Below are 26,455 nucleotides of genomic sequence, written 5' to 3'. Positions count from 1 at the left end.
GGCCATCCAACAGAATAGTCTGACAGTTCCACAAGTAAGCATGGAATACAGAGCTTTGACTATAGGTTGCCAGTTCAAATTTAGAACAGGTTGGTAGTGATCAAATGCTGTTACCATCTGATGGCTGTTAAGTGGTCTCTGAAATGAGCTTGGGATCTCATTCCATCTTCCAGTGGGCAGATGTCTACATTGAAAAACCACCAGCACACTTGGCACTGATTGGCTCACTTGCTGATAGTCTTACTTCACTTTGGTAGTAAACTGGCTGTTAAAACTGAGCAACTTTCATTCTTAAAATTCAGCATTGAGGTATTGGGACAGAAGCTGTGTGGCAGAAATATGTACTTGCTCTGGAGAAATGTATAGAGGACTGCAGTCTCTAAAATTTTTGGTCTGACACCTTTCATCAGTACTAGATTCTCTCTCCCCCCCCCCCTTTGTTTTAAATATTGAAACTTTTTTCAGAGAAGGGGAGGAGAATAAACATGTTTTATTGAATGGATATTTGCATATGTATCAATCCATGCCGAGCATTCCTTCTACAGTCTAATGAGACCAGTGAAGAAGGGAAAGAAATGTGTATCCTTTATCTGCCCACCCTATGATGTAGTTAAGTTTGTTTCTTTTTTAGCACATTTTTGAAGCTCTTGATTTTCTTCTCCCACTGAGATTTTGTGAACTTTATAGTCAGCGCTGTAAACTAAGTCTCTTACCTTCTCTATTTTATTTCCCTTTATGAAAGGGGGCTAAATATACTTTATAAAGTGGTCTGACATCCTTGAAAGGTATGATAGAAGTGCAAGTGTAAAGGTTTTTCCCTGTGCAGTATAATATTACAATTTGAAGTGAGTTGAAGTTCAACCACAGAAAATCAGATTATTTATTTTTGCAAATTGGAAAAACTAAAATATGGAAACTTGATTAAGCTGAGTGGAACTGTTAGTTCATACTCACAATGAAAGAAGAGCTCCTTCTTATCATGAAAATGTTTGACAGTGTGTTTATGGATTGAGGCAGGTTGCCCAAAACAAGTATATATTTTTAACTTCTGTCCAAAAGATCTCAAAGCATTTTGTGTGTATGTATACAGGTAGAGTTTATTATATCAAGCTACTTCTAGAGTGGAGGGCAGCAGCTGGGTGGACAGTGCTCTGCGTGGACAGTGCTCTGCACAACAAACTTTGGAAAGGAAACTTTGGCCAAAGACACCAGGCAAACCCTGCTCCTATGAAGAATGCTCTGGAGCCTTTAATGTCCAATGAACACAAAGAACATGAATGGTTTTAAAATACTCGTAGTAAACTGCATTGAACTCAACTTCATACTTTGGGTGGATGAAAAGCTGCACTGAACTTGTGATTCCATGGAGTCCCACTAATACAAATCTGGGGCTTAGACTACCAAACCACGTTCTGTATATGCTTTATTCCATCCTCATAAGTATAATTGAAAAGAATAGTGGGCATTTTCTGGTCTTTCATTGTCCTAACCAGTATTCTCAAAAGGGGAGATTTTCTAAATGAAGTGGAAGAGTTTTACACACACACACACACACACACGTTACCAAATTATTCTCCACAAATTGTCTGCATTTTCTTTAAATATCACAGTAGAACCAAGTTATTGTGAACCCTACTTACACCCTACTGAATGGTGGTGACACTTTTAACAGCAAGCAACTACTAGGGTGCCACATGTAACCCAGTCAACTTGTGGTCCTGGCCACATCCCCATCTTTTCCTCCCACCATAGAGACAGAACCAGAGATAGAGACAAGTCATGGCCACTTCGTATTCTCCCCTACCCCCACACTTTTCTCTGCTTCCCCACTCTGCTCCTGCAGCTTATGGTGGGAGGGGAAAGCAGGTTCCTTAATAGATAGGAGATTGAAGTCAGCATCATGTAATGGCTTCCTCCCCAGTTCATCTGAGTATATTGGGTGGCATTCGAAGTCCTTGGGAAAAACTAGGCCAGATTCTTCATTGGTGTAATTTCATATAAATCAATGTGGCTTTATTGGATCTAAACTAGGCACTTTGTGTAAATGGCTTGATTAAGGGACCATGGAAAAGAGCCACTACACAGTAATCTAAGGGCATGTCTACACGTACAGTGCTGCACCACCTCTGCAAATGGCAGAAGCTGTGTCGGTAGGAGACGCTCTCCTGCCGACATAGCGCTGTGCACACAAACGCTTATGTTGGTGTAACTTATGATGCTCAGACGGGTGCTTTGTTGGCACTCCCGAGCAACACACATTATGCCGGCATAAGCTGAAGTGTAGACATAGCCTAATGCTGGCACAGTAATGGTTGCTCTGTGTCCTCATTTGCCAGGAGCCTTTAAAGAGAGTTTGTGGACATATGAAAACACTTCTTGCTTCTACTTAACTAAATGTAAACTTATTTCTCATGTTTATACCATGGAGCAAACAGATTTAAACATGTGCAAGATAAACGAAAATTTGGAGTTCTCTTTACATTTAAAATGTGTATCAATAAATGGATTCTTGTTCCTTCTGAACCCATGTTCATTCTCCTGAACATCACATGAGCTTCACTGCTTGACAGCTGGCATCATATTTACGGGATGGATAGATGCACTTAGGCTAAGGATGAGGTCCTTTGGTTTTTATTTTATCCTTTCTTCATTCTACTGCAAATGAATGGTAACTGCATGCATAATGCTGTGTTGAATCTTTTGTAAACAGAAGATGCTAAACCTGTATTTGCTAGTGTTTAGTACAGAGAATGCAGGAGGGGGAACAACCTTCAATACTAGAGATTGGAGGTGCATGGAGGGACCAGGATATTTTTTTATGGATGCAGTTCCTTTAGCCTGCATTCATATGGACGGTTTGACTTGCATTTGAGGAACATGATCAAGGGAGGCTATCTGATTTTTAATATGAAAATAATTGTGGTCACAGTAGTGTGTGCACACCTGTGTAACAGTGATTGTAGCCCAATATGTGGTCACTGCAGCAGCACTGAGCACTGTTGTACTAACATGCAGAGTGCACTGGGCTCACAACTCAAATGCTAAAACTGTGATAGCATCTAGTTTGCCCTTCCTCTGTTGTAACTGTTTAAGCAGTTACATCTTTCCTTGTGAATTGCAGTGGGTGTAGGTGTCTCTGTACGAGACCTGAAACTTCTTGTCACCTTCTCCACCCATGCACACACTAAAATTTTGGCTGAGACTGGTCCGAGTATTATCAGCAACGTTCCTTAATTAACTGAAGTGTCTGAGCAATGTGAGGCATGCCTAAGTCTTAAATAAGCCTTAAATAAGACTTATTTAAGTCTTCTACAGCACTTTTCGCTCCTGTAAGGCCTTGGTGCTTTAGACAACAACCAGAAATTGACCCAGAGCTTCTGTGTAGATGAGCAGAGTGCTGACCATGGGGCAACCAGGCTGGTCATTGCTCCAGAATGCTTTCGTTTTCAAAATGGAAATTGCAAAAACTTTTTTTTTTTTTTTACTATAAAGTTTTAATGACCAGTACATGATTTTAAGTGTTTATATTTCTCTTTATAGGCAATGATGAGCAAGTTATACTCCATGATGTTGAAAGGTAAATGCATAGTTTGTTTCCACTGCTGTTTCAGCTTCATAACCTTAGTCATTGGAGGCATCCAAACTGATGTTCTAGAAGAAAAGTAAAGACCATTTTAGCCCAAAATGTATGGTCTTAAAATCGGGTGACCTTTTGGTTTCATGTTATTTGGGGGGCGGGATAGGTACTCTCATGAAGACAGTAGTATGTGCAAATGGGGAATTACAGAGTAGAAGGGCCACATTTTTAAAGGTATCGAGGCTGTGGTGGGATTTTCAAAAGCACCTACGCACCTAATTCCCACTGAAGTCCAGGGGAATTAAGTGCCTAAATACCTTTTAAAAATCTGGCTCCAAGGGCCCATTTCCCCAAAGCCTTGCAGTTTTGGTACAAAGCAAGTGTGAACTCCTACAAGTGTAAATAACTACACAAGGTGCAAGGCAGTGGTCATTCGCATTTGTGGGATTTTATACCCACTTGATACCAGAAGTAGAAGGCTGTGGGGAATTGTGCCCTAGAAGTCATAGTGAGATAACATGGGTAGAAAGGTTATCCCAAATATATTTAACATCATACTGTTACCCTGTCTAAATATCAGAGTTGAACAATCAGGATAGTGTATGTTTCTTCTGAGCTGGATTTGATTTCTGGGATACAACCTTTGTAGGGTAATGTTTTGGTCTGTACGTGTTGTTTAACTTCCACAAACTGTTAAGTAATGTAATGTGCACTGATGAAAAATGAATACGAAGTCAGAAAAGGCAGGAACGGATGTAAGAATAGTGAGAAATATAAAACCTTAAATCTCTGCATTGCCTGAGTCCTGGTTAGCATAATTTGGAAGGATCTCTGTTGCTAAGCTTGTTAAGAAGTCTTTTGGGGACTTTTATTCAGCATAATATATGTTTCACCTGAGTGTCTGACCTGACATTTGACTGAAGAGAAAATATAACATCTGTATGTCTTGCTCTTCACACTTGTTCTTAGTAAGAACAAATCCTCTCCATTTTGCTTGTGTTCTCTGGCTTACACCTGGGAATGTAAAACAAAACAAAAACCTTATACAGTTTTGTTTTATATCCCTCCCCATCCCTAGTTTTGACAAGCAGTTTTTGTCACTGGCATCTTTTACAGAAAATGATTGTTCACCATATATCTTGCTTGAGTGTTTTAAGTACAGTCCTTCCTTTGATTTTGTTTTGGCATGTGCTTTTGTTACATACTGGATTTTCAGATATATTATGTCCAATTGCAGCACATTTCTCCCATTCCTCTAATACTGCAATATTTGTTTGCACCATCTTCTGTGGGGAACCCAGTCAGTGTGATATTTTGAATTCTGATTTTTAATTTTCTAAAATTTCATTCTGTTTTAACATTTTATGTTTTAATGATGCCTCTATGTAAACTAGCTCCATCAAATTCTTTTTTTCATATGCTCAAGTGGAACTTTCTGCTACTGCTTTTCTGGCCTTTACTTTATCAGAACTGCTTTCCAAGTTAGTCACCTCCGAGATAGTTACTCGATCTCTCTCCTAGATCAGCAGTTTTAGCATGGGCACTGCTAAAACTTGCATTAATTTCAGACAGGATTTCCTTGAATGCTTTCTGTACACTGCAGTTTTTGCTAGTCATACTATGCATCTAGGTTGTTCCCCAAGAAATACAAATCCAGGAGCCTCACACTGGCTGTTCTAGCCTTTAAGTAGTCATGCTGGCCTATCTTTTCTTGGCATTCTTCCTTTCTTGCTCCTTTTCAAAGTGACCTACAAAGATGGGAGGAGAGTGGAAACTGGGCTTGAACCCTTGTTTTGCTGCTGTATGTTGGATAAAGAGTACATGTGAGGAAAAGGGATTGGGGGTTTTGGGGGGTGGTCTTAGCTTGTTTTCCACATTAGAAATTCAGGTGTGGTCTATCCTGGAAGACACTGACTAGAGAACTAGTGAAATGACATCCAAAGAGGAAACCTAAGTAGCTGAGACTTCTTAAAACTGTTGTCTTTTAACAGTTAACTCCAATGACTGACAAACCTCTAGGTGAAAGAAAGCTTGTATTAAAGAATCAACACTCCCCACCTCCTTGTCCCTTTTTAATTAAGAAATGAAAGCTAGCTATCTTTTGGGCCCCAGGAAGTCCCCTCTCAAACACAGGAAACCAGAGCTGACATTCATCATATTTCCAGGGTAAAAAAACAAGCAAGCAAACAAAAACTTTAACTAAAACCCGAACCTTTTGAGACCACCTTTTTTACTCCCTAAAGAAATGCAAATAAAATAAAAAGCACAATTTCAGCAAGTTTACTTCTTTAAAACAGGTATGACCCCCAAAATTCCAAAAAGTATATTAACTCATATCAGACAAATGTATTTTCCCTTAATATTATTGTCAAAGTTGCTGGCTCCACCCTGGCATGAAGTTCTTGCAATTTTATCAGCTTCAGCGCTATTAGTAGCACAGAATGTGTTGGGCCAAACTCATTCCTGGTGTTAAATATATATACGAATTTACCCTGTTACTTTAAAATATTACTTCTCATGTTCCCTTCCTTAAAAAGTCACAGCTGAGTAACTGTTTATTTTATATTAATTCTGTTTACAATTACTAGTATATTAGGAGTCTTTTAAAGGTTACAAGCTGAAAAGAAAGAGGAACTGACTTAGCTCACTTATTGCAAAACTTACCTAATGCAACCGCACTTTGGAGGCTTTTTGTGATAGATGTCTAGTTAGCAAATATTGTTTTAATTCCATAACAAGAACTTCATATCTAGTCTGAGCAGTGTTGATCTTGTCATTTAGTACCGTCAGGTGACAAAACTATGGCTCTCAATTGCCTCCTGAAACAATGTACACCAAAAGGAGGGGAAATAATACATGTTTGTCTTGCAGCAGTGAGACCTTGGATGTGTTTGCACATGAAGATGCAGTGTATGGCCTTTCAGTGAGCCCAGTGAATGATAACGTCTTTGCCAGTTCATCCGACGACGGCCGGGTTCTCATTTGGGATATCCGAGAGTCTCCCCATGGAGGTGAGCGCTGTAGGCAGAAAAGAGTATTTAATGTAGAGGGAGCTCTTGAATGCGGACAAGCTGCCTTTATTGGGATAGATTTTTGGGGATGGGGAAGGAGTATGGTGCATGATTTATGTGGGTGGTGATTTGCTATCTTGTACTAATGTTGGATTGTGGTAATAGCTAGGGTTGCCACCTGTTTGGTTTTCAGCTGGACAGTCCAGGTTTTAGCTTGTGTGTCTGTATAGGTGCTGTTTTTAAATCTGTGGAAAATGTTGCAATCCTAAGCAGAGAGAAGGGGCAGTGCAGCAGCTGCAGCTGCCTCAGGGGCCTGGCTGCTTGTGTGGCTTGCGGCAGTGCGTGGCCCTGTGCAGCCCACAGGTGCTGGGTAAGGCGACCTTAGCTGTGCTGGTGAAGACCCTGACTGCGACAGGGACAGGGCCTTGGGGGAAGAGGTGGAGAAGGGGCAGGGTCTCAGGGTCTGGTTTCCAGCCATTAGAAAGGTGGTAACCCTAGTAAGAGCACAGGATTGCCAACCTACACGGCTTCAAATATGAGACTCCAAAGATCATATTTAGTTTTACTGCATTCAGGGAGACTGTCCCATCTCCTAACAGCTGGTGCATGTGAGCTCTCCTTTTTCTTTCCCCTCTCCGTTTGTCCCTTTTTGAAGACACACATAGAAAAAGAAGTTTCAGAGTAACAGCTGTGTTAGTCTGTATTCACAAAAAGAAAAGGAGTACTTGTGGCACCTTAGAGACTAACCAATTTATTTGCGCATAAGCTTTCGTGAGCTACAGCTCACTTCATCGGATGCATACTGTGGAAACTGCAGAAGACATTATATACACAGAGACCATGAAACAATACCTCCTCCCACCCCACTCTCCTGCTGGTAATAGCCCATCCAAAGTGACCACTCTCTTTACAATGTGTGTGATAATCAAGGTGGGCCATTTCCAGGATAAATCCAAGTTTAACCAGAACGTCTGGGGGGGTGGGGGGGGGTAGGAAAAAACAAGGGGAAATAGGCTACCTTGCATAATGACTTAGCCACTCCCAGTCTCTATTTAAGCTTAAATTAATAGTATCCAATTTGCAAATGAATTCCAATTCAGCAGTTTCTCGCTGGAGTCTGGATTTGAAGTTTTTGTTTTAAGATAGCGACCTTCATGTCTGTAATTGCGTGACCAGAGAGATTGAAGTGTTCTCCGACTGGTTTATGAATGTTATAATTCTTGACATCTGATTTGTGTCCATTTATTCTTTTACGTAGAGACTGTCCAGTTTGACCAATGTACATGGCAGAGGGGCATTGCTGGCACATGATGGCATATATCACATTGGTGGATGTGCAGGTGAACGAGCCTCTGATAGTGTGGCTGATGTTATTAGGCCCTGTGATGGTGTCCCCTGAATAGATATGTGGGCACAGTTGGCAACGGGCTTTGTTGCAAGGATAAGTTCCTGGGTTAGTGGTTCTGTTGTGTGGTATGTGGTTGCTGGTGAGTATTTGCTTCAGATTGGGGGGCTGTCTGTAGGCAAGGACTGGCCTGTCTCCCAAGATTTGTGAGAGTGTTGGGTCATCCTTCAGGATAGGTTGTAGATCCTTAATAATGCGTTGGAGGGGTTTTAGTTGGGGGCTGAAGGTGACGGCTAGTGGCGTTCTGTTATTTTCTTTGTTAGGCCTGTCCTGTAGTAGGTGACTTCTGGGAACTCTTCTGGCTCTATCAATCTGTTTCTTCACTTCCGCAGGTGGGTATTGTAAGAATGCCTGATAGAGATCTTGTAGGTGTTTGTCTCTGAGGGGTTGGAGCAAATGCGTTTGTATCGCAGAGCTTGGCTGTAGACAATGGATCATGTGGTGTGGTCAGGGTGAAAGCTGGAGGCATGTAGGTAGGAATAGCGGTCAGTAGGTTTCCGGTATAGGGTGGTGTTTATGTGACCATTGTTTATTAGCACTGTAGTGTCCAGGAAGTGGATCTCTTGTGTGGACTGGATCAGGCTGAGGTTGATGGTGGGATGGAAATTGTTGAAATCATGGTGGAATTCCTCAAGGGCTTCTTTTCCATGGGTCCAGATGATGAAGATGTCATCAATATAGCGCAAGTAGAGTAGGGGCGTTAGGGGACGAGAGCTGAGGAAGCGTTGTTCAAATTCAGCCATAAAAATGTTGGCATACTGTGGGGCCATGCGGGTACCCATAGCAGTGCCGCTGATCTGAAGGTATACATTGTCCCCAAATGTAAAATTGTCCTCACCCATAACTAAGTTACAAAGTTCAGCCACCAGGTTAGCCGTGACATTATCGGGGATAGTGTTCTTGACGGCTTGTAGTCCATCTTTGTGTGGAATGTTGGTGTAGAGGGCTTCTACATCCATAGTGGCCAGGATGGTGTTATCAGGAAGATCACCGATGGATTGTAGTTTCCTCAGGAAGTCAGTGGTGTCTCGAAGGTAGCTGGGAGCGCTGGTAGCGTAGGGCCTGAGGAGGGAGTCTACATAGCCAGACAATCCTGCTGTCAGGGTGCCAATGCCTGAGATGATGGGGCGCCCAGGATTTCCAGGTTTATGGATCTTGGGTAGTAGATAGAATATCCCAGGTCGGGGTTCCAGGGGTGTGTTTGTGCAGATTTGATCTTGTGATTTTTCAGGAAGTTTCTTGAGCAAATGCTGTAGTTGCTTTTGGTGACTATCAGTGGGATCATAGGGTAAGCGCTTGTAGAAAGTGGTGTTGAAGAGCTGCCGAGCAGCCTCTTGTTCATATTCCAACCTATTCATGATGACAACAGCACCTCCTTTGTCAGCCTTTTTGATTATGATGTCAGAGTTGTTTCTGAGGCTGTGGATGGCATTGTGTTCTGCACGGCTGAGGTTATGGGGCAAGTGATGCTGCTTTTCCACAATTTCAGCCCGTGCACGTCGGCGGAAGCATTCTATGTAGAAGTCCAGTCTGCTGTTTCGACCTTCAGGAGGAGTCCACCTAGAATCCTTCTTTTTGTAATGTTGGTAGGGAGGCCTCTGTGGATTAGTATGTTGTTCAGAGGTATTTTGGAAATATTCCTTGAGTTGGAGACGTCGAAAATAGGATTCTAGGTCACCACAAAACTGTGTCATGTTCATGGGGGTGGAGGGGCAGAAGGAGAGGCCCCAAGATAGGAAAGCTTCTTCTGCTGGGCTGAGAGTATAGTTGGATAGGTTAACAATATTGCTGGGTGGGTTGAGGGAACTATTGCTGTGGCCCCTTGTAGCATATAGTAGTTTAGTGTCCTTTTTCTTTTGTAGAGAAGCAAAGTGTGCATTGTAAATGGCTTGTCTAGTTTTAGTAAATTCCAGCCACGAGGAAGTTTGTGTGGAAGGATGGTTTTTTATGAGAGTATCTAGTTCTGAGAGCTCATTCTTAATCTTTCCCTGTTTGCTGTAGAGGATGTTGATCAGGTGATTCCGCAGTTTCTTTGAGAGCATGTGGCACAAGCTGTCAGCATAGTCTGTGTGGTATGTAGATTGTAATGGATTTTTTACCTTCAGTCCTTTTGGTACGATGTCCATCTGTTTGCATTTGGAAAGGAAGATGATGTCTGTCTGTATCTGTACAAGTTTTTTTCATGCAGTTGATAGATTTCCACTCCATACGGCTAAATGCAGTGCCTTGCATAATGACAGGTTTCAGAGTAACAGCCGTGTTAGTCTGTATTCACAAAAAGAAAAGGAGTACTTGTGGCACCTTAAAGACTAACCAATTTATTTGAGCATAAGCTTTCGTGAGCTACAGCTCACTTCATCAGATGAAGTGCGATCAGACTCCAGCGAGAAACTGCTGAATTGGAATTCATTTGCAAATTGGATACTATTAATTTAGGCTTGACTAGAGACTGGGAGTGGCTAAGTCATTATGCAAGGTAGCCTATTTCCCCTTGTTTTTTCCTACCCCCCCCCCCCCCCCCCGACGTTCTGGTTAAACTTGGATTTATGCTGGAAATGGCCCACCTTGATTATCATACACATTGTAGGGAGAGTGGTCACTTTGGATAAGCTATTACTAGCAGGAGAGTGAGTTTGTGTGTGTGGTTTTTGGAAAAGGGGGTGTGTGAGAGAACCTGGATTTGTGCTGGAAATGGCCCACCTTGATTATCATACACATTGTAAAGAGAGTGGTCACTTTGGATGGGCTATTACCAGCAGGAGAGTGGGGTGGGAGGAGGTATTGTTTCATGGTCTCTGTGTATATAATGTCTTCTGCAGTTTCCACAGTATGCATCCGATGAAGTGAGCTGTAGCTCACGAAAGCTTATGCTCAAATAAATTGGTTAGTCTCTAAGGTGCCACAAGTACTCCTTTTCTTTTTGAGAAAAAGAAGTGTCTTCTAAAAATCAATTTGCTCTAGTCTGAAATTAAAATGCCGTAATCATAATCATATGGTTATTGTATGGTGTCATTCTAGAGCAGAGTTAAGGTTATTTAGGTGCCCTAACTGTGCATTTCCATATTTTTTTTAATTTCATCTTAAATCTGAATTTCCTGGGATTATAAAGATCATTTTGGAGATAATTACAATATCCTGTAGTATATCACTGTAAATGACTGGTATGTATTCTCCCCCTTAACTCCATTTTAAAATAGTTTCTGTCTGGAAATTTCATTCAGAACATTGTGCATGTCACTGCAGTAATTATTTCCTTTCTCTCTCCTCCTTGACTTTACATCAGTTTCATCTTATTGCCCTCTAATATAACATTTTATTTGACATAAAGCTGCTGTTTGGAACTACCGTAGTTTGGTTCCTCACTGAATTAGCTCATCTGCTAGGAGTCCTGACCCTGCCCACTAACATGTCAGTGCCGCCCACTTCTGGGGTTAGTGCAGCTGTCTGTGACTAGCAGGGTTGCAGGCACTACCCCTCTGGCCTGCATTTTCAGGCCCTAGAATGAACTGAGTCCTTGAACTAGACATGAAAGCCCATTAGAAGTACTTATTATAAGTCCAGTTTCTGTATGCAACGTGAACTAAAAGTTTACCTTTGAGGTTACTGAATCGTTAATTTGGCTCATGTAAAATTCTCTGCTTCTGTATTTACAGCTTCTGTATTTACACTTTATTCTATGTGATGAGGACGAGAGTTTACTTTGTGTTCAGGTTCTTTCGTGATCTATGAAATTAATGTGACAGAAGGCAAAGACATTTTTTAGTTGACTGGAGAAATTTGTTCTTTTCGGTATATGGAAACTAAGTGCCTTAATGTAGTAGTTTTTTTAACAGGGTTTCTTTCTTTCTTCTTTCTTTACAATAAAAATAAACCATGCTCTAATTAAAATAAACCCACAACTTTTCTGAACCCCACTGTTTGTGTGTTACAACAAAAATTCTCAGGTAGCTATGATGTCCAGTGGTGGTACATTCTGTAGTACAGAAAGAGAACCTGGAACTGGCCAGCATCCTTCTTGGAAACTTGTCAGTCTCTATTCAAACACAAATATAAAATAGTCTGTGATGTGTATGCTGAGTGCTCTATCTATACAACTTGGTTAGTGGTGAAATCTAACATTTCGTTCCAGGCTTGGTTCAGTTTTCAAGCTGTCTTTGTATGTTGTCCAAGGGAGGGGAAAAAGTGAAGTTTGATTAAAATATTTCTACTGCATTTTGGGTTTTGCAAAACGAGGGTTGTCAAGCGATTAAAAAAATTAATCTCGATTAATCATGCTGTTAAATAGTAACAATACCATTTTTTTTGGATGTTTTCAATTACAACACGGAATACAAAATATACAGTGCTCACTTTATATTTTTATTACAAATATTTGCATTGTAAAAAACAAAAGAAATAGTATTTTTTCCAATTCACCTAATACAAGTACTGTAGTAGAGTCTCTTTATCATGAAAGTTGAATTTACAAATGTAGAATTATGTACAAAAAAATAACTGCATTCAAACATAAAACAGTGCTTTAGAGCCTACAAGCCCACACAGTCCTACTTCAGCCAATCGCTCAGACAAACAAGTTTGGGTACAATTTGCAGGAGATAATGCTGCCTGCTTCTTGTTTACAAGGTCACCTGAAAGTGAGAACAGTTTCGTATGACACTGTTGAAGCCAGCATCGCAAGATATTTACATGTCAGAGGCTCTAAAGATTCACATGTCCCTTCATGCCTCCATGCTGTTAATGGGTTTGCTTGATAACTATCCAAAGAAAAGTGGACTGACACATGTTCATTTTCATCATCTGAGTCAGATGCCACCAACAGAAAGTAAATGAGGTTTTAGTTTTTTGTTTTTTTCCTTTCTTTTCCGTTTTTGGTGGTTTTGGGTTCTGTAGTTTCCACATTTAAGTGTTGCTCTTTTAAGACTTCTGAAAGCATGCTCCACACCTTGTCCCTCTCAGATTTTGGACAGCACTTCAGATTCTTAAACCCCGGGTTGAGTGCTGTAGCTGTTTTTAAAAATCTCACATTGCTACCTTCTTTGCGTTTTTGTCAAATCTGCAGTAAAAGTTTTCTTAAAACGAACATGTGCTGGGTCATCATCTGAGACTGCTATAACACGAAATATATGGCAGAATGTGGGTAAAACAGAACAGGAGACATAGAATTCTCCCCTCAGTCACAAATTTAATTAGCGCATTATTTTTTTAAATGAGCATTATCAGCATGGAAGTATGTCCTCTGGAATGGTGTCCGAAGAATAAAGGGGCATACGAATGTTTAGCATATCTGGAACATAAATACAAAGGAAGCAGCCAACAATATCTTCCGTAAATGTAAACAAACTTTTTTGTCTCAGCGATTGGCTGAACAAGAAGTAGGACTGAGTGGACTTTGTGTTGTTTTTGAGTGCAGTTATGTAACAAAAAAAAGTCTACATTTGTAAGTTACACTTTCACAATAAAGAGATTGCACTACAGTATTTGTATGAGGTGAATTGAAAAATACTATTTTGTTTTTACAGTGAAAATATTTGTAATAAAAAATAATATAAAGTGACCACTTTTCTACTTTGTATTGTGTTTGTAATAGAAATCAATATATTTGAAAATGTAGAAAAACATCCAAAAATATTTAATAAATTTCAATTGGTATTGTATTATTTAACAATGTGATTAAAACTGTGATTAATATTTTTAATCCCGATTTAATTTTTTTTAGTTAATCGCATGAGGTAACTGCGATTAATTGACAGCCCTATGCAAAACTTTTTTTTAATTTTGTTTTAAATCCTCAGTTTTTGACCTAAACTACTTGATAGTGTAAGTACACAATTTAGGTTTATTAAAATACACCATATTGAGTGAACACCTAACTAAACAGGTAGGTCTCTGAATAGGTTTTTTTTCCTTAAACCAACCAAACAAAAAGCAACAACAAAACCCACCCTCCTTTAATGTCTCTTTCTGAGCAGTTAGATTGTAAAGCCTTGGGAAAACTACCTGTTGCTGACAACGGGTGTTAGCAACAGGTAGAGCTGAGCACAGTTTAAGTGCAAGTGTGCAAAGGACGAAACTGTATTTAGCATCATATGGCTAATCTCAGGTTTAACTAAGGCTTCTGAAATCATTTGTACTTGCAATTCCAGATTTGTCACTGCTTCATCTGTACCTGTTACTGACACTCAGGGTATGTCTACACTACGAAATTAGGTCAAATTTCTAGAAGTCGGTTTTGTAGAAAGCGGTTTTATACAGTCAGTTGCGTGTGTCCCCACACAAGTGCTCTAAGTGCATGTAGTCGGCGGAGTGTGTCCACAGTACCGAGGCAACCGTTGACTTCCGGAGCATTGCACTGAGCGTGGCTATCCCACATTTCCCACAGTCTCCGCCGCCCATTTGAATTCTGCATAGAAATCCCAGTGCCTGATGGGGTTAAAACATTGTCGCGGGTGGTTCTGGGTACATATCGTCAGGCCCCCGTTCCCTCTCTCCCCTCCCTCCGTGAAAGCAAGGGCAGACAATCGTTTTGCACCTTTTTTCTTCAGTTACCTGTGCAGGCGCCATACCACAGCAAGCATGGAGCCCGCTCAGCTAACTGTCACTGTATGTCTCCTGGGTGCTGGCAGATGTGGTACTGCATTGCTACACAGCAGCAGTTAATTGCCTTTTAGCAGCAGACAGTGCAGTATGACTGGTAGCCGTCATCGGCGTAGTCCTGGGTGCTCTTTTAACCGGGCGCCTGGACAAACATGGGAGTGACTCAGCCAGGTCATTTCTCTTGTTTTGTCTCGTGGCGATTCAGTCCTACTGGCAGTGCGCTGTCTTTTAACCTCCAGCCAGCAGAAGATGATGGCTAATCGTCATCCTGCACCGTCTTCTGCCAAGCACCCAGGAGATGATGATGGCTAGTCGTCCTACAGCAGTCTGCTGCCAGCAAGACGTATAAAGATAGATGAAGTGGCTCAAAACAAGAAATAGACCAGATTTGTTTTGTATTCATTTTCTCCTCCCTCCCTCCTTCCTCTGTGAAATCAATGGCCTGCTAAACCCAGTTTTGAGTTCTATCCTTGAGGGGGCAATTCAGTTTCTCACAAAGCCACCCTCTTTGTTGATTTTAATTCCCTGTAAGCCAACCCTGTAAGCCATGTCGTCAGTCGCCCCTCCCTCTGTCAGGGCAACGGCAGACAGTCGTTCCGTGCCTTTTTTCTGTGCAGACGCCATACCACGGCAACCATGGAGCCCACTCAGATCACTTTGGCAGTTAGGAGCACATTAAACACCACGTGCGTTATCCAGCAGTATATGCGGCACCAGAACCTGGCAAAGCAATACCGGGCGAGTAGGCGATGTCAGCGCAGTGACGTGAGTGATGAGGACATGGACACAGACTTCTCTCAAAGCATGGGCCCTGGCAATGTGGGCATCATGGTGCTAATGGGGCAGGTTCATGCAGTGGAACCCCGATTCTGGGCTCGGGAAACAAGCACAGACTGGTGGGACCACATACTGTTGCAGGTCTGGGACGATTCCCAGTGCTTGCGAAACTTTCACATGCGTAAGGGCACTTTCAGGGAACTTTGTGACTTGCTTTCCCCTGCCCTGAGGTGGAAGAATACCAAGATGAGAGCAGCCCGCACAGTTGAGAAGCAAGTGGCAATAGCCCTGTGGAAGCTTGCAACACCAGACAGCTACCGGTCAGTCGGGAATCAATTTGGAGTGGGCAAATCTACTGTGGGGGCTACTGTGATGCAAGTAGCCCATGCAATCAAAGATCTGCTGATATCAAGGGTAGTGACCCTGGGAAATGTGCAGGTCATAGTGGATGGCTTTGCTGCAATGGGATTCCCTAACTGTGGTGGGGCCATAGACGGAACCCATATCCCTATCTTGGCACCGGAGCACCAAGCCGGCGAGTACATAAACCGCAAGGGGTACTTTTCAATAGTGCTGCATGCACTGGTGGATCACAAGGGACGTCTCACCAACATCAACGTGGGATGGCCGGGAAAGGTACATGACGCTCACATCTTCAGGAACTCTGGTCTGTTTCAAAAGCTGCAAGAAGGGACTTTATTCCCAGACCAGAAAATAACTGTTGGGGATGTTGAAATGCCTATATGTATCCTTGGGGACCCAGTCTACCCCTTAATGCCATGGCTCATGAAGCCATACACAAGCAGCCTGGACAGTAGTCAGGAGCTGTTCAACTATAGGCTGAGCAAGTGCAGAATGGTGGTAGAATGTGCATTTGGACGTTTAAAAGCATGCTGGCTCTTATACCGACTCGGTTAGACCTCAGTGAAACCAATATTCCCACTGTTATTATTGCTTGCTGTGTGCTCCACAATATCTGTGAGAGTAAGGGGGAGATGTTTATGGGGTGGTGAGAGGTTGAGGCAAATCGCCTGGCTGCTGGTTTCGCACAGCCAGACACCAGGGCGGTTAGAAGAGCACAGGAGGGCGTGGTGCGCATCAGAGAAGCTTTGAAAACCAGTTTCATGAGTGGCCAGGCTACATGTGACAGTTCTGTTTGTTTCTCCTTGATGGAACACCCCCCCCACCCCCACCCCCCCGGTTCAGTCTGCTTTCCTGTAAGCTAAGCACCCTACCCTCCCCCCTTCGATCACTGCTTGCAGAGGCAATAAAGTTATTGTTGCTTCACATTCATGCATTCTTTATTTACTCATCACACAAATAGGGGCTAACTGCCAAGCTAGCCCAGGAGGGGTGGTGGAGGAGGGAAGCACCAGGTAGGGTGGTGGAGGAGGGAAGGACAAGGCCACACAGCACTTTAAAACTTATTGAATGCCAGCCTTCTGTTGCTTGGGCAATCTTCTGGGGTCGGGTGGCCGGAGGCCCCCCCACCACATTCTTGGGCATCTGGGTGAGGAGGCTATGGAACTTGGGGAGGAGGGCGGTTGGTTACACAGGGGCTGTAGCGGCGGTCTGTGCTCCTGCTGCCTTTCCTGCAGCTCAGCTATATGCTGGTGCATATTGGTTTGATCCTCCAGCATCCTCAGCATTGAATCCTGCCTCCTCTCATCACGCTGCCGCCACCTTTCAGCTTCAGCCCTCTCTTAAGCCCGCCACTTACTCTCTTCAGCCCACCACCTCTCCTCCCGGTCTTATTGTGCTTTCCTGCTCTCTGACATTGTCTGCCTCTACGCATTCGTCTGTGCTATGTCAGTGTGGGAGGACAGCATGAGCTCAGAGAACATTTCATCACAAGTGTGTTTTTTTGTTTTTTTTTGTTTTTTTTTGCCTTCTAATCTTCACTAGCCTCTGGGAAGGAGAAGATCCTGTGATCATTGAAACACATGCAGCTGGTTGAGGAAAAAAAGAGGCAGTGATATTTAAAAAGACACATTTTCTAGAACAATGGCTACACTCTTTCACGGTAAACCTTGCTGTTAACATTACATACACAGTACATGTCCTTTCGTTCCAAGGTCGCATTTTGCCTCCCCCCACCACATGGCTAGCCCCTCACACACACCCCTCCCCATGGCTAACAGCGGGGAACATTTCTGTTCAGCCACAGGCAAACAACCCAGCAGGAATGGGCACCTCTGAATGTTCCCTTAAGAAAAGCACCCTATTTCAACCAGGTGACTATGATTGATATCACTCTCCTGAGGATAACACCGAGAGATAAAGAACGGATGTTGTTTGAATGCCAGCAAACATACAGTGCAATGCTTTGTTCTACAATGATTCCTGAGTACGTGCTACTGGCCTGGAGTAGTAAAGTGTCCTACCATGGTGGGTGGAATAAGGCTGCCCTCCCCAGAAACCTTTTGCAAAGGCTTTGGGAGTACATCCAGGAGAGCCACAAATGCCAGGGCAAATTAATCATTAAACATGCTTGCTTTTAAACCATGTATAGTATTTTAAAAGGTACACTCACCAGAGGTCCCTTCTCCGCCTGGTGGGTTCGGGGGGGACTGCCTCCAGGTCCAAGGTGAGAAACAGTTCCTGGCTGTCGGGAAAACTAGTTTCTTCGCTTGCTTGCTGTGAGCTATCTACAGCTTCATCATCATCATCTTCCTCATCCCCAAAACCTGCTTCCATGTTGCCTCCATCTCCATTGAAGGAGTCAAACAACACGGCTGGGGTAGTGGTGGCTGAACCCCCTAAAATGGCATGCAGCTCATCATAGAAGCGGCATGTTTGGGGCTCTGACCCGGAGCGGCCGTTTGCCTCTCTGGTTTTCTGGTAGGCTTGCCTCAGCTTGGTCCATGCTAGAGCTCTTTTGCGATTCTGGGACTCCATCATGGTCACCTCTGCTGATGAGCTCTGGCCAGCGTGGCAAGCTGCAGGTGACCATGCAAACAGGAAATTGAAATTCAAAAGTTTACGGGCCTTTTCCTGTCTACCTGACCAGTGCATCTGAGTTGAGAGTGCTGTCCAGAGCAGTCACAATAGAGCACTCTGGGATAGCTCCCGGAGGCCAATACTGTCTAATTGCGTCCACAGTACCCCAAGTTCGACCCGGCAAGGCCGGTTTAAGCGCTAATCCACTTGTCAGAGGTGGACTGAGGAAATCGATTTTAAGAGCCCTTTAAGTTGGGGGAAAAAAGGGCTTCATCATGTGGACGGGTGCAGGTTTACATCGATTTAATACTGCTAAATTCGACCTAAACTCCTAGTGTAGACCAGGGCTCATTTAAGAAATGGCCTTATAACCAACGAGGAGCAGGATTGCACTCAATACATTTGAGATTGTTCTGGGGCAGCCTCTTAAGAGGTTGGTTGATAAGGATGGCTTTTTGTCCAAGGGTTATTGGGTTTCACTATAAAATCTGCATGTTTTCTAGTGATTAAATAGAAACAAACATGTATGGAGGCTCCTGTTGAGCATTTAAGTCCCAAGCCTTCAATCATTTTGCTACAAGACGTAGTGCTCATCACGATAAATAACTTCAAGGACTTCAATGGGACTATTTGTGGTAGTGAGCACTATGCCTACTAGTAAATGTATTCAGGGTCAAAATCCTGGCAAACTCCTTTAAAATATCAAATCTCATATAGAAGCTGCTATTAAATATTCTATTTTAACTAACAGTGATAGAGTGGAATTCAGTTTCCCCAAGCCCTCAATCTCTTGCATAGCCTTTCCCTTTAAAAACTTGTTTTCTCAAGTTTTGGAAGGGATGGTATTGAACTTGTCTTGTAAGAAACAAACCTTTTTGTATTGGTATGTGTGAGAGCTGCAAGTGTGAAATAAAGCAATAACCAAATTAAATCCCTTATTCATTAAATTGACTATTTTTGGATGTGTAATCTGTTTTTAATTAAACAAGTTGTCAGACTTCTGTAAGTTAGGAGAAAAGTTACCTTTCGAAGTACAGTACTGTAGTATGTCTTTAATGCAGGTGAAACTCCAGCGATTTAGTTACAGTAACTCGGCCAAGTGAATATTTACTAAATAAAAAAACCCTTCATTTGGCATTCTGTCACTGTTCCAGTATCTCCATTCACTGAATGGGGTCTGTTTCTCAATGAGGGCTGCCATTTTAATGATACAGCATTTATGTCCCAGCAGGAACCCAATTTGATGATGTAAACTGAAAGGATCAGCTTTACCATTACTCTGCTTTTGAAACTGCCTGTTGACTACAGCCAGCCTTAGTGCTTTTGGGTGGGCTTGCCAAACAAATGTTTGCCCCTCTTTTCTCTGTCAACATAATTCTGATCATACCACTACTCATAGGACAGTCTTGGGCACTCCAAATTTTAACACTAAAAATGGGAGGGAGAAATGCAGACCTGCTGCTCATGTTGGGGCCCATGCCTAACTGTCAGTGCATTTTTAAGGGACAACTCTCTAGACCTCCGCTTTAGGAGCTGTTAGGCCTGCAGTCACTGGAGGGTTGTGTGTGCCTTCCAATAAATTTTAAGCACTTGTAATAGCTTTTCATAAACTTTAATCACCAGAACAGCACTATAAAATAGAAACATTTCCCTGTCTGTAAAATTGAGATCAGCTGGAGGCTGAGACTTGACCAAAGCTACAAAGGCAGTCTCTATTAAAACACTGGGTCCCTTTATCTATCCTGTGCTTGGTGAATTTTCCTTCTATTCGCCTTTTCCCCTTCATAGCTAGAGGTCACACTAGCTGTTCCATGGAGGTACTTGGCTCAGCTGCAGGCATTTGACATGTGCCATCAATGGCAACCTTTGACCCCTCTCAGGCTGCAAATTGGTTAAAAGTATTCCCAAAAAGGAAGTCAATTTCACGAGCACCAAAAACCAGTCCTCGGTAGCTATAGGGTAGACTGAAAAATGGGATCATTTGGGAGGAAATCACAGGGATAAACTGATCACTAGGTTTGAGACGTTATGATGTCCAGGCGATCTCTCTAATCAATAGGTCTTGAAACTTCTTTTTAAAAAGAAAAACCACACCCTCTCTCTCGAAAATTGCCCTGATATATTTATAGATCTCAAAAATGTTGGATGCTTGCAAATGTGGGTCAGTCAGTTTAAAACAACTTCCATTTCCAGTGATTTCTAATGGTAGAGTAGCTCCTCTTTAAACTGGATAGCAGATCCTCGTGTTTCTTTTAAATGCTTCACTGCTTAGAGGTCTCAAACTGGATAGGTGCCACATTTGTAGCAGGCACTATACGGACACTTAAGGAAAAGGTCCTTACTCTGTAGAGTTGAGTCAAAAAAAAGTGGCAGAAAAGCATATAATATAGAAGTAGAAGAATGGAGATGATGGCTGGCACATGTCTCGTTAGTTGCATGTCTTTCTCTTTAAAAAGTTATGTATTTTTATTTGGTTTTATTTTGTTGTTCTGTATATAAGACTTGAAGGTAGTTTGTTAGTGATTACAAAAATAAATGTAAGTAGAGTCCTCTTGTATTACCATGGAGTCCTAGTGACACTACTTCCGCTGGGTAGTATGAACTTTTGCTAACACTTTCAAACTTGAGTGCTTAATGTTAAAAACCCAATACAAGTGACCTGACTTCCAGAGTTGCTGAGACTCTTTAGTGCTGATTTTTAACAAGAGTTGTGCCCATATTCAGCCAGGGCTGATTGCGGTCACCACAGAACATAAAATTGGTGTAACTAACACTAATTTTTCATGTCCACTGAATAAAAAGCTGATGCAAATTATGCTATTGGAAGCTTAAACCTACTTAACCAAGTAATTTACCTACATGTGATGTTATGTGTACCAGGTATGTTTCCTCTGAACTTCAGCACATCTCTGTGAATCACAAAACTATTGAATAATACTTAGAATTAAAAATAAGTGACCAAAGCCAGTGATTCTCTGACACTGATCTTTAGAGCGTTTGTGATCTGCAGAATACGAGCTAGTGATCTGTGGAGAGATGGCTTCTCACATGGTTCTGACTCTTCCCCCTTGTTTCTAGCTGCTAAGTTTCATTAAGTAATGTTACTTTTCCATGTAGGCAAGTACTGCTGCTGCCTTGTATGAATGGGGAGGGCTCCATTAAATGTATTCCTTCAGTAAATATGTGGTTTGCACTATGAAACTTTGAGAACCTCTGATTTAAGAACCTACTGACTAAGGAATTCATTCCTCTGATCAGCTTTTGCCTTCCCTCTTAATGAGATTGACATTTTGGATCTGTATAATGTCATGGCCTTAAACTCTTCTGTTAAGCTTCTATGTGGAGAATTTTCTTAAAGTCCCATATATGGGATTTTTCCACACTGGGCAAAGATGATATATGTGGGTAGATTTCAAAACATCAGTTACATTGTTTGGAATGTGTTTAACTTAAGAATCTGCAGGAAAATCTGTATTTTCAGATCACTATATGGAAATGGCATAGTGAGTTGCAAAATCATTGCATCAGAACAATTGCATGCACTGTTTGTTCTTATGTCTGAAATCTTCATTTTTTTTTTTTTTCAACAGAGCCCTTCTGCTTGGCAAACTACCCATCAGCCTTCCATAGTGTGATGTTTAATCCAGTAGAACCCAGACTACTGGCTACTGCCAACTCTAAAGAGGGTGTGGGACTCTGGGATATTCGCAAACCACAGAGGTAAGAGCTGGCTATCTTTATTCTCATAGAGTTTTATGTTGTCTAATCTTCTTTTCGTAGGTGCTGGCATGCCATTCAACTAGCTGTGGTCCAACTGTGGGGTGGTGAAAAAGGACCTGAATGAGAGGCACAATAAAAAAAAATTGGGGGCATGAAGTTTTGCAATAATGGAGGGTTAATTTTTTCAGTGTATATATTAGAACCTTGATTTTATACGAAAACTCCTTTTATTCATAATGGGGCTTCATCTCCCCAGGAGTTTTGGAAAGCTGCAAGGCTCACCAGGCTATTATCACTGCGTCTTAACTTTACACCCTGCACTGATGCACTGAAATACTAGTAGAGTGTGCAACCTTAGTGGAAGCTAGCTGTTTTTGAGTAACAGGAGAAAAAGCCATCAGTCTTCAAAGTCTGTGCCTTGGGTGAACTGACCCAGCAGCGACTCTGTTACCCAAGAGTTTTAGATATTCAAAAAGTCCTATGGATACCAGACTTCCATTGTCTCATTCAACTTCATTATTCTGCATTTCTGGCAAAAATTTACAATTTAAAAATGAGAGCATAAGATTACAGTATGAGGGGAGATATACTTCCTTTTTAAGTGAGGGACATCCCTAATGTGCAACATCTGAGTGTGGTATGTGCACTTAGGCTTTTTCTGTGGAGTTGCTTTTTCTCCCCTTTTACAAATTTAACTTTAGAACTAAATTTAATTTTCTCTTGATTATCATAGTCTGAGAATTCTTTTGAGCAGTTCAAGTACAAAATTTCCCTTTTTGTTTTTTCTTGTTTTGTAATTGGAAATACGCAAATGTCATTACAGTGAGAGTAAAGAAAATTGGCACGTGCAGATAAATGAAAAGAGAGAATTCCAAGACAATGAATTTACAGTGATTTACACTGCCCATAGCCCCAGATTTACAATTTTATTCTGGCAACAGCACACTTGTATTTGTTACTTATCCACTGGTAGGGCAGACCAATCTTCATCTAATGGAGTTAGATTAGGACTGGCTTTTATAGAAAACTCATTTAAACATGTTAAGACAGTGGTTCTCAAAGCCGCTCCGCCGCTTGTTCAGGGAAAGCCCCTGGCGGGCCAGACCGGTTTGTTTACCTGCTGCATCCGCAGGTTCAGCCGATCGCGGCTCCCACTGGCCTGCTGTGTGCTATGTTTACATTCCAGGTTGCAGTGCACTATTTTTGTTTAGACAAGCCCTAAATAATTACTAACAGTTTAATTGTAGAATTCTGTGTCCCGGTTTCACTGATACAGTCAGGTTCCCAGCTCAGTTTTTTTCCTTTGTCAATACTATAAAATATCTTTTTTTGCTTGTAAAAAGATAAACAATCTGGGCTCTTTGTTTCTGGCTCACCCCTATCTGTGGTAATAAAGCTTCCATGGTTGCAACTCGGGGCTTGTCTACTTAGGGAAGTTTACTGGCATAACTCTACTGCTATAACTCTCAGTATGGACAGTTTTATTGTAGAAATGAGTGCCTTTTTCCAGTTTAATTTATGTCATGACACAGCTCTCTATTCCAGAATAAGTGTCCACATGGGGAGTTATAGCAGTATAGTTATGCCAGAAAATTGCCCCATATAAATAAGCCCTTAGTTACCAAACTCCTAGATGAGCCAGAATAGAGTGAAATGTGCTCTCCCAAATAGCTGGATGGGCTGTGCTGGGCTAGCATGACTAGAAAGTAGCCAAAATTATTGTCATTAAAGGTAGTAGAAATGATCTTGAATAAATATATGTAAGATAGTACATGCATAAAATGATACCAACTTTTTTCTGGCCATAACAGCACTCTCTTGCTGACCAGTTTATACTTTTCTGTTACCACATTTAGACCTTTATTTCCATCCTGACAGGTCTCTGTGTTGGTCTCTAAGTAGTCAGTAGTGATTTTTTTTCCCCTCAGAGCCTGCTGCTTCTGTCACCGACTTGCAGAATAAATAAGAACTCCAATCTTAAGACACTGTTCTGCCCCATTGCTTAGCCTTAGTAATATGTAACTTACTGCAGAATGGAGAGTTCGGGGGCGGAGGGTGGCAGGGAAGGGAGGAATAACCAACTTTTGCCTTTTATTTCAGAGCACACCAGTTTAATCCATACTTGTATAGCTTTGTTCTTGCTGATACCTACAATTGTCACCTTAAAAAGAGTTACCAATCAGAGTGTGTTCTGTCTTTTGGCTGCTATTTATATTGTTCTGGATTTAACAGGTTTATTTTTGAACAAAATAATAAACTTTGCAGGGAGAAGTTGAATCTCAGACACATGAAATCCTCATTTAGGGCAAGATTCTGCATCTCTTACTCAAGAAAAAGTCCCATAATTGACTTCAGTGAGTTTTTTCACTGTCTAAGGGCTGCAGGATTAGGCCGCTGAGGCCTTGACTGGACTGGAATATGTTGGCAAAGACTTACATATTTGAAGAGTAGTGTGTAGACAAGGTACTCTGCCTTTAGAACAAAGGTGGGCAAACTGTGGCCTGCAGGACAGTCCTGCCCGGGCCTTGAGCTTCCGGCCAGGGAGGCTAGTCCACTGTCCCCCCTCTCCCGCAGCCTCAGCTCGCCATGCTGCCAGCGCGGGAGGGGGCTGCACTGCAGGAGCAGGGGAGAGCAGGAAGGGAGGCTCACCTGCAGCCACAAGGGAGCAGGCGGGCGGTGCAGGTGGCCAGAGCGTGGCAAACGCAGGCGGAGGACTTAGGAGGAACACCGGGCGGCCACGCAGCTGTCTGGAGAGAAGCGGCACTTTGAAGGGGAAACCGCTGCTTCTCTCTGGCTGCACAGCTGCCCCTGTTCCTCCTGAGTCCTCCACCCATGTTCACAGGGCAGCATTCTGAAAGGGGCTTTAGAGGGGGGCCTCTCAGGGAGCGGGGGTGTGGATAGGGGTCGGGGCAGTCAGGGAGCAGAGGGGGTTGGATAGGGGGTGGAGTCCTAGGGGGGCAGTTAGGGGCAGGGGGTCCCAGGAGGAGGTGGTCAGGGGACAAGGAGTAGGGAGGGTTGGATGGGTTGGGAGTTCTGAGGGGGCAGTTGGGGACGGGAAGTGAGACGGGGCGGATAGGGTTAGGGTTTGGGGAGGCACAGCCTTCCCTACCCAGCCCTCCGTACAGTTTTGGAACCCCAATGTGGTCCTCAGGCCAAAAAGTTTGCCCACTCCTGCTTTAGAACGTGTTAAACTGGTCAAGTTAAAGCAACTCAGTGAGTTAAAGGCTGGATGCCTTGTCTACACTAGACTCTTCAGCTGTGTTGGCTAACTTGCTAACTGCCTTAACATCACCTCTTTAAGCTCTAGTCTAGACAAGGCCTTTGTGTAGTTTCAGAAGTATGCCTCAGCTGTTGTAGTTGTATACACTGGAGGATGTTGTGTGATATAGCAACTCCCACCCCCAAGCTGGCTGGGATGGTGAGAAGGGGTCAAAATAAACTGTGAACTTATATATCTAGGAACAAAGAATGTAGGCCATAGAGGGTGGGGGACTCTATCCTGGGAAGCAGTGACTCTATCCACCATCTCCTCCTCCCCACCTCCACCCCCCCTGAAGATTTCTTCAATCCACTGAACATGAAGTCAGTGTGATGCTGTGGCCAAAAGGGCTAATGTGATCTTTGGAGGTAGAAACAGGGGAAAAGTGGAAGGAATAGGGTGGTTACATTACCTCCTGTGTGTCTCGTTAATGCACTGCTACTGGAATACTGCAACCAGTTTTGGTGTCAACAATTCAAGAAGGCTGTTGATAAATTGGAGAAGGTTCAGGGAAGAGCCATGAGAATGTTGAAAGGATTGAAACACCTGCCTTATAGTGATACTCAAAGAGCTCCATCTGTTTAGCTTACAGAGAAGATTGAGGGATGACTTGATCACAGTCTATAAGTACTTACAGGGGGAACAAAAATTTGAAGGTCTAGCAGACAAAAGTATAACAAGGTCCAATGGCTAGAAGTTGAAGCTAGACAATTTCAGACTGGAAATAAGGCGTAATTTTTTTAACCGTGAGGACCACTAACCATTGGAACAACTTTGTGGTGGTGGCTTCCCTGTATCTGGTGATTTAAAAATATATGCTCAAGTTCAAACAGGAATTATTTTGGGAAAGTTCTATGATCTGTATTATGCAAGAGGTCAGCCTAGATGATCAGTGATTCCTTCTAGCCTTATACCCTATGAATTATCTGGGTTATAATTTCAGGTTATTTTGTTCCAAAATACAAAAGTCTTTGCCATTTGCGCTAAGGAGAATTTCTATCAGTAATGAGGCTTTTATACCTTCTGTTCGTCAACCACTAGAGATTAGCAACCATGACACTACAAGAAGCAGCACTCCTCACCCCTTCTAACTTAACCATAAAAACTGTGAAATATTTTTCAATTTCTGTTCCTACTGTATGAGTACAGCTTGTCCCGGGCTTTGAAATGGA

General features: G+C 42.5%; 1 protein-coding gene across 1 annotated transcript in view; it reads left to right on the top strand.

Moving 5' to 3' along the window:
• DCAF5 (DDB1 and CUL4 associated factor 5) overlaps positions 1-26,455 on the top strand; it is a 108,658-nt gene that overhangs the window by 17,445 nt on the left and 64,758 nt on the right. Inside the window, exons 3-5 of the mRNA XM_048852276.2 lie at positions 3,541-3,577; positions 6,449-6,588; positions 21,895-22,024. Of these exons, the coding sequence (XP_048708233.1) occupies positions 3,541-3,577; positions 6,449-6,588; positions 21,895-22,024 (307 nt within the window). The remainder of the gene's footprint in view (positions 1-3,540; positions 3,578-6,448; positions 6,589-21,894; positions 22,025-26,455) is intronic.

The sequence above is a fragment of the Caretta caretta genome, chromosome 6 (assembly GCF_965140235.1).
Source record: "Caretta caretta isolate rCarCar2 chromosome 6, rCarCar1.hap1, whole genome shotgun sequence".
Lineage (NCBI taxonomy): Eukaryota > Metazoa > Chordata > Testudines > Cheloniidae > Caretta > Caretta caretta.
Note: the sequence above shows the minus strand (reverse complement) of the source record. Positions and strands in the feature narration are given on the sequence as shown.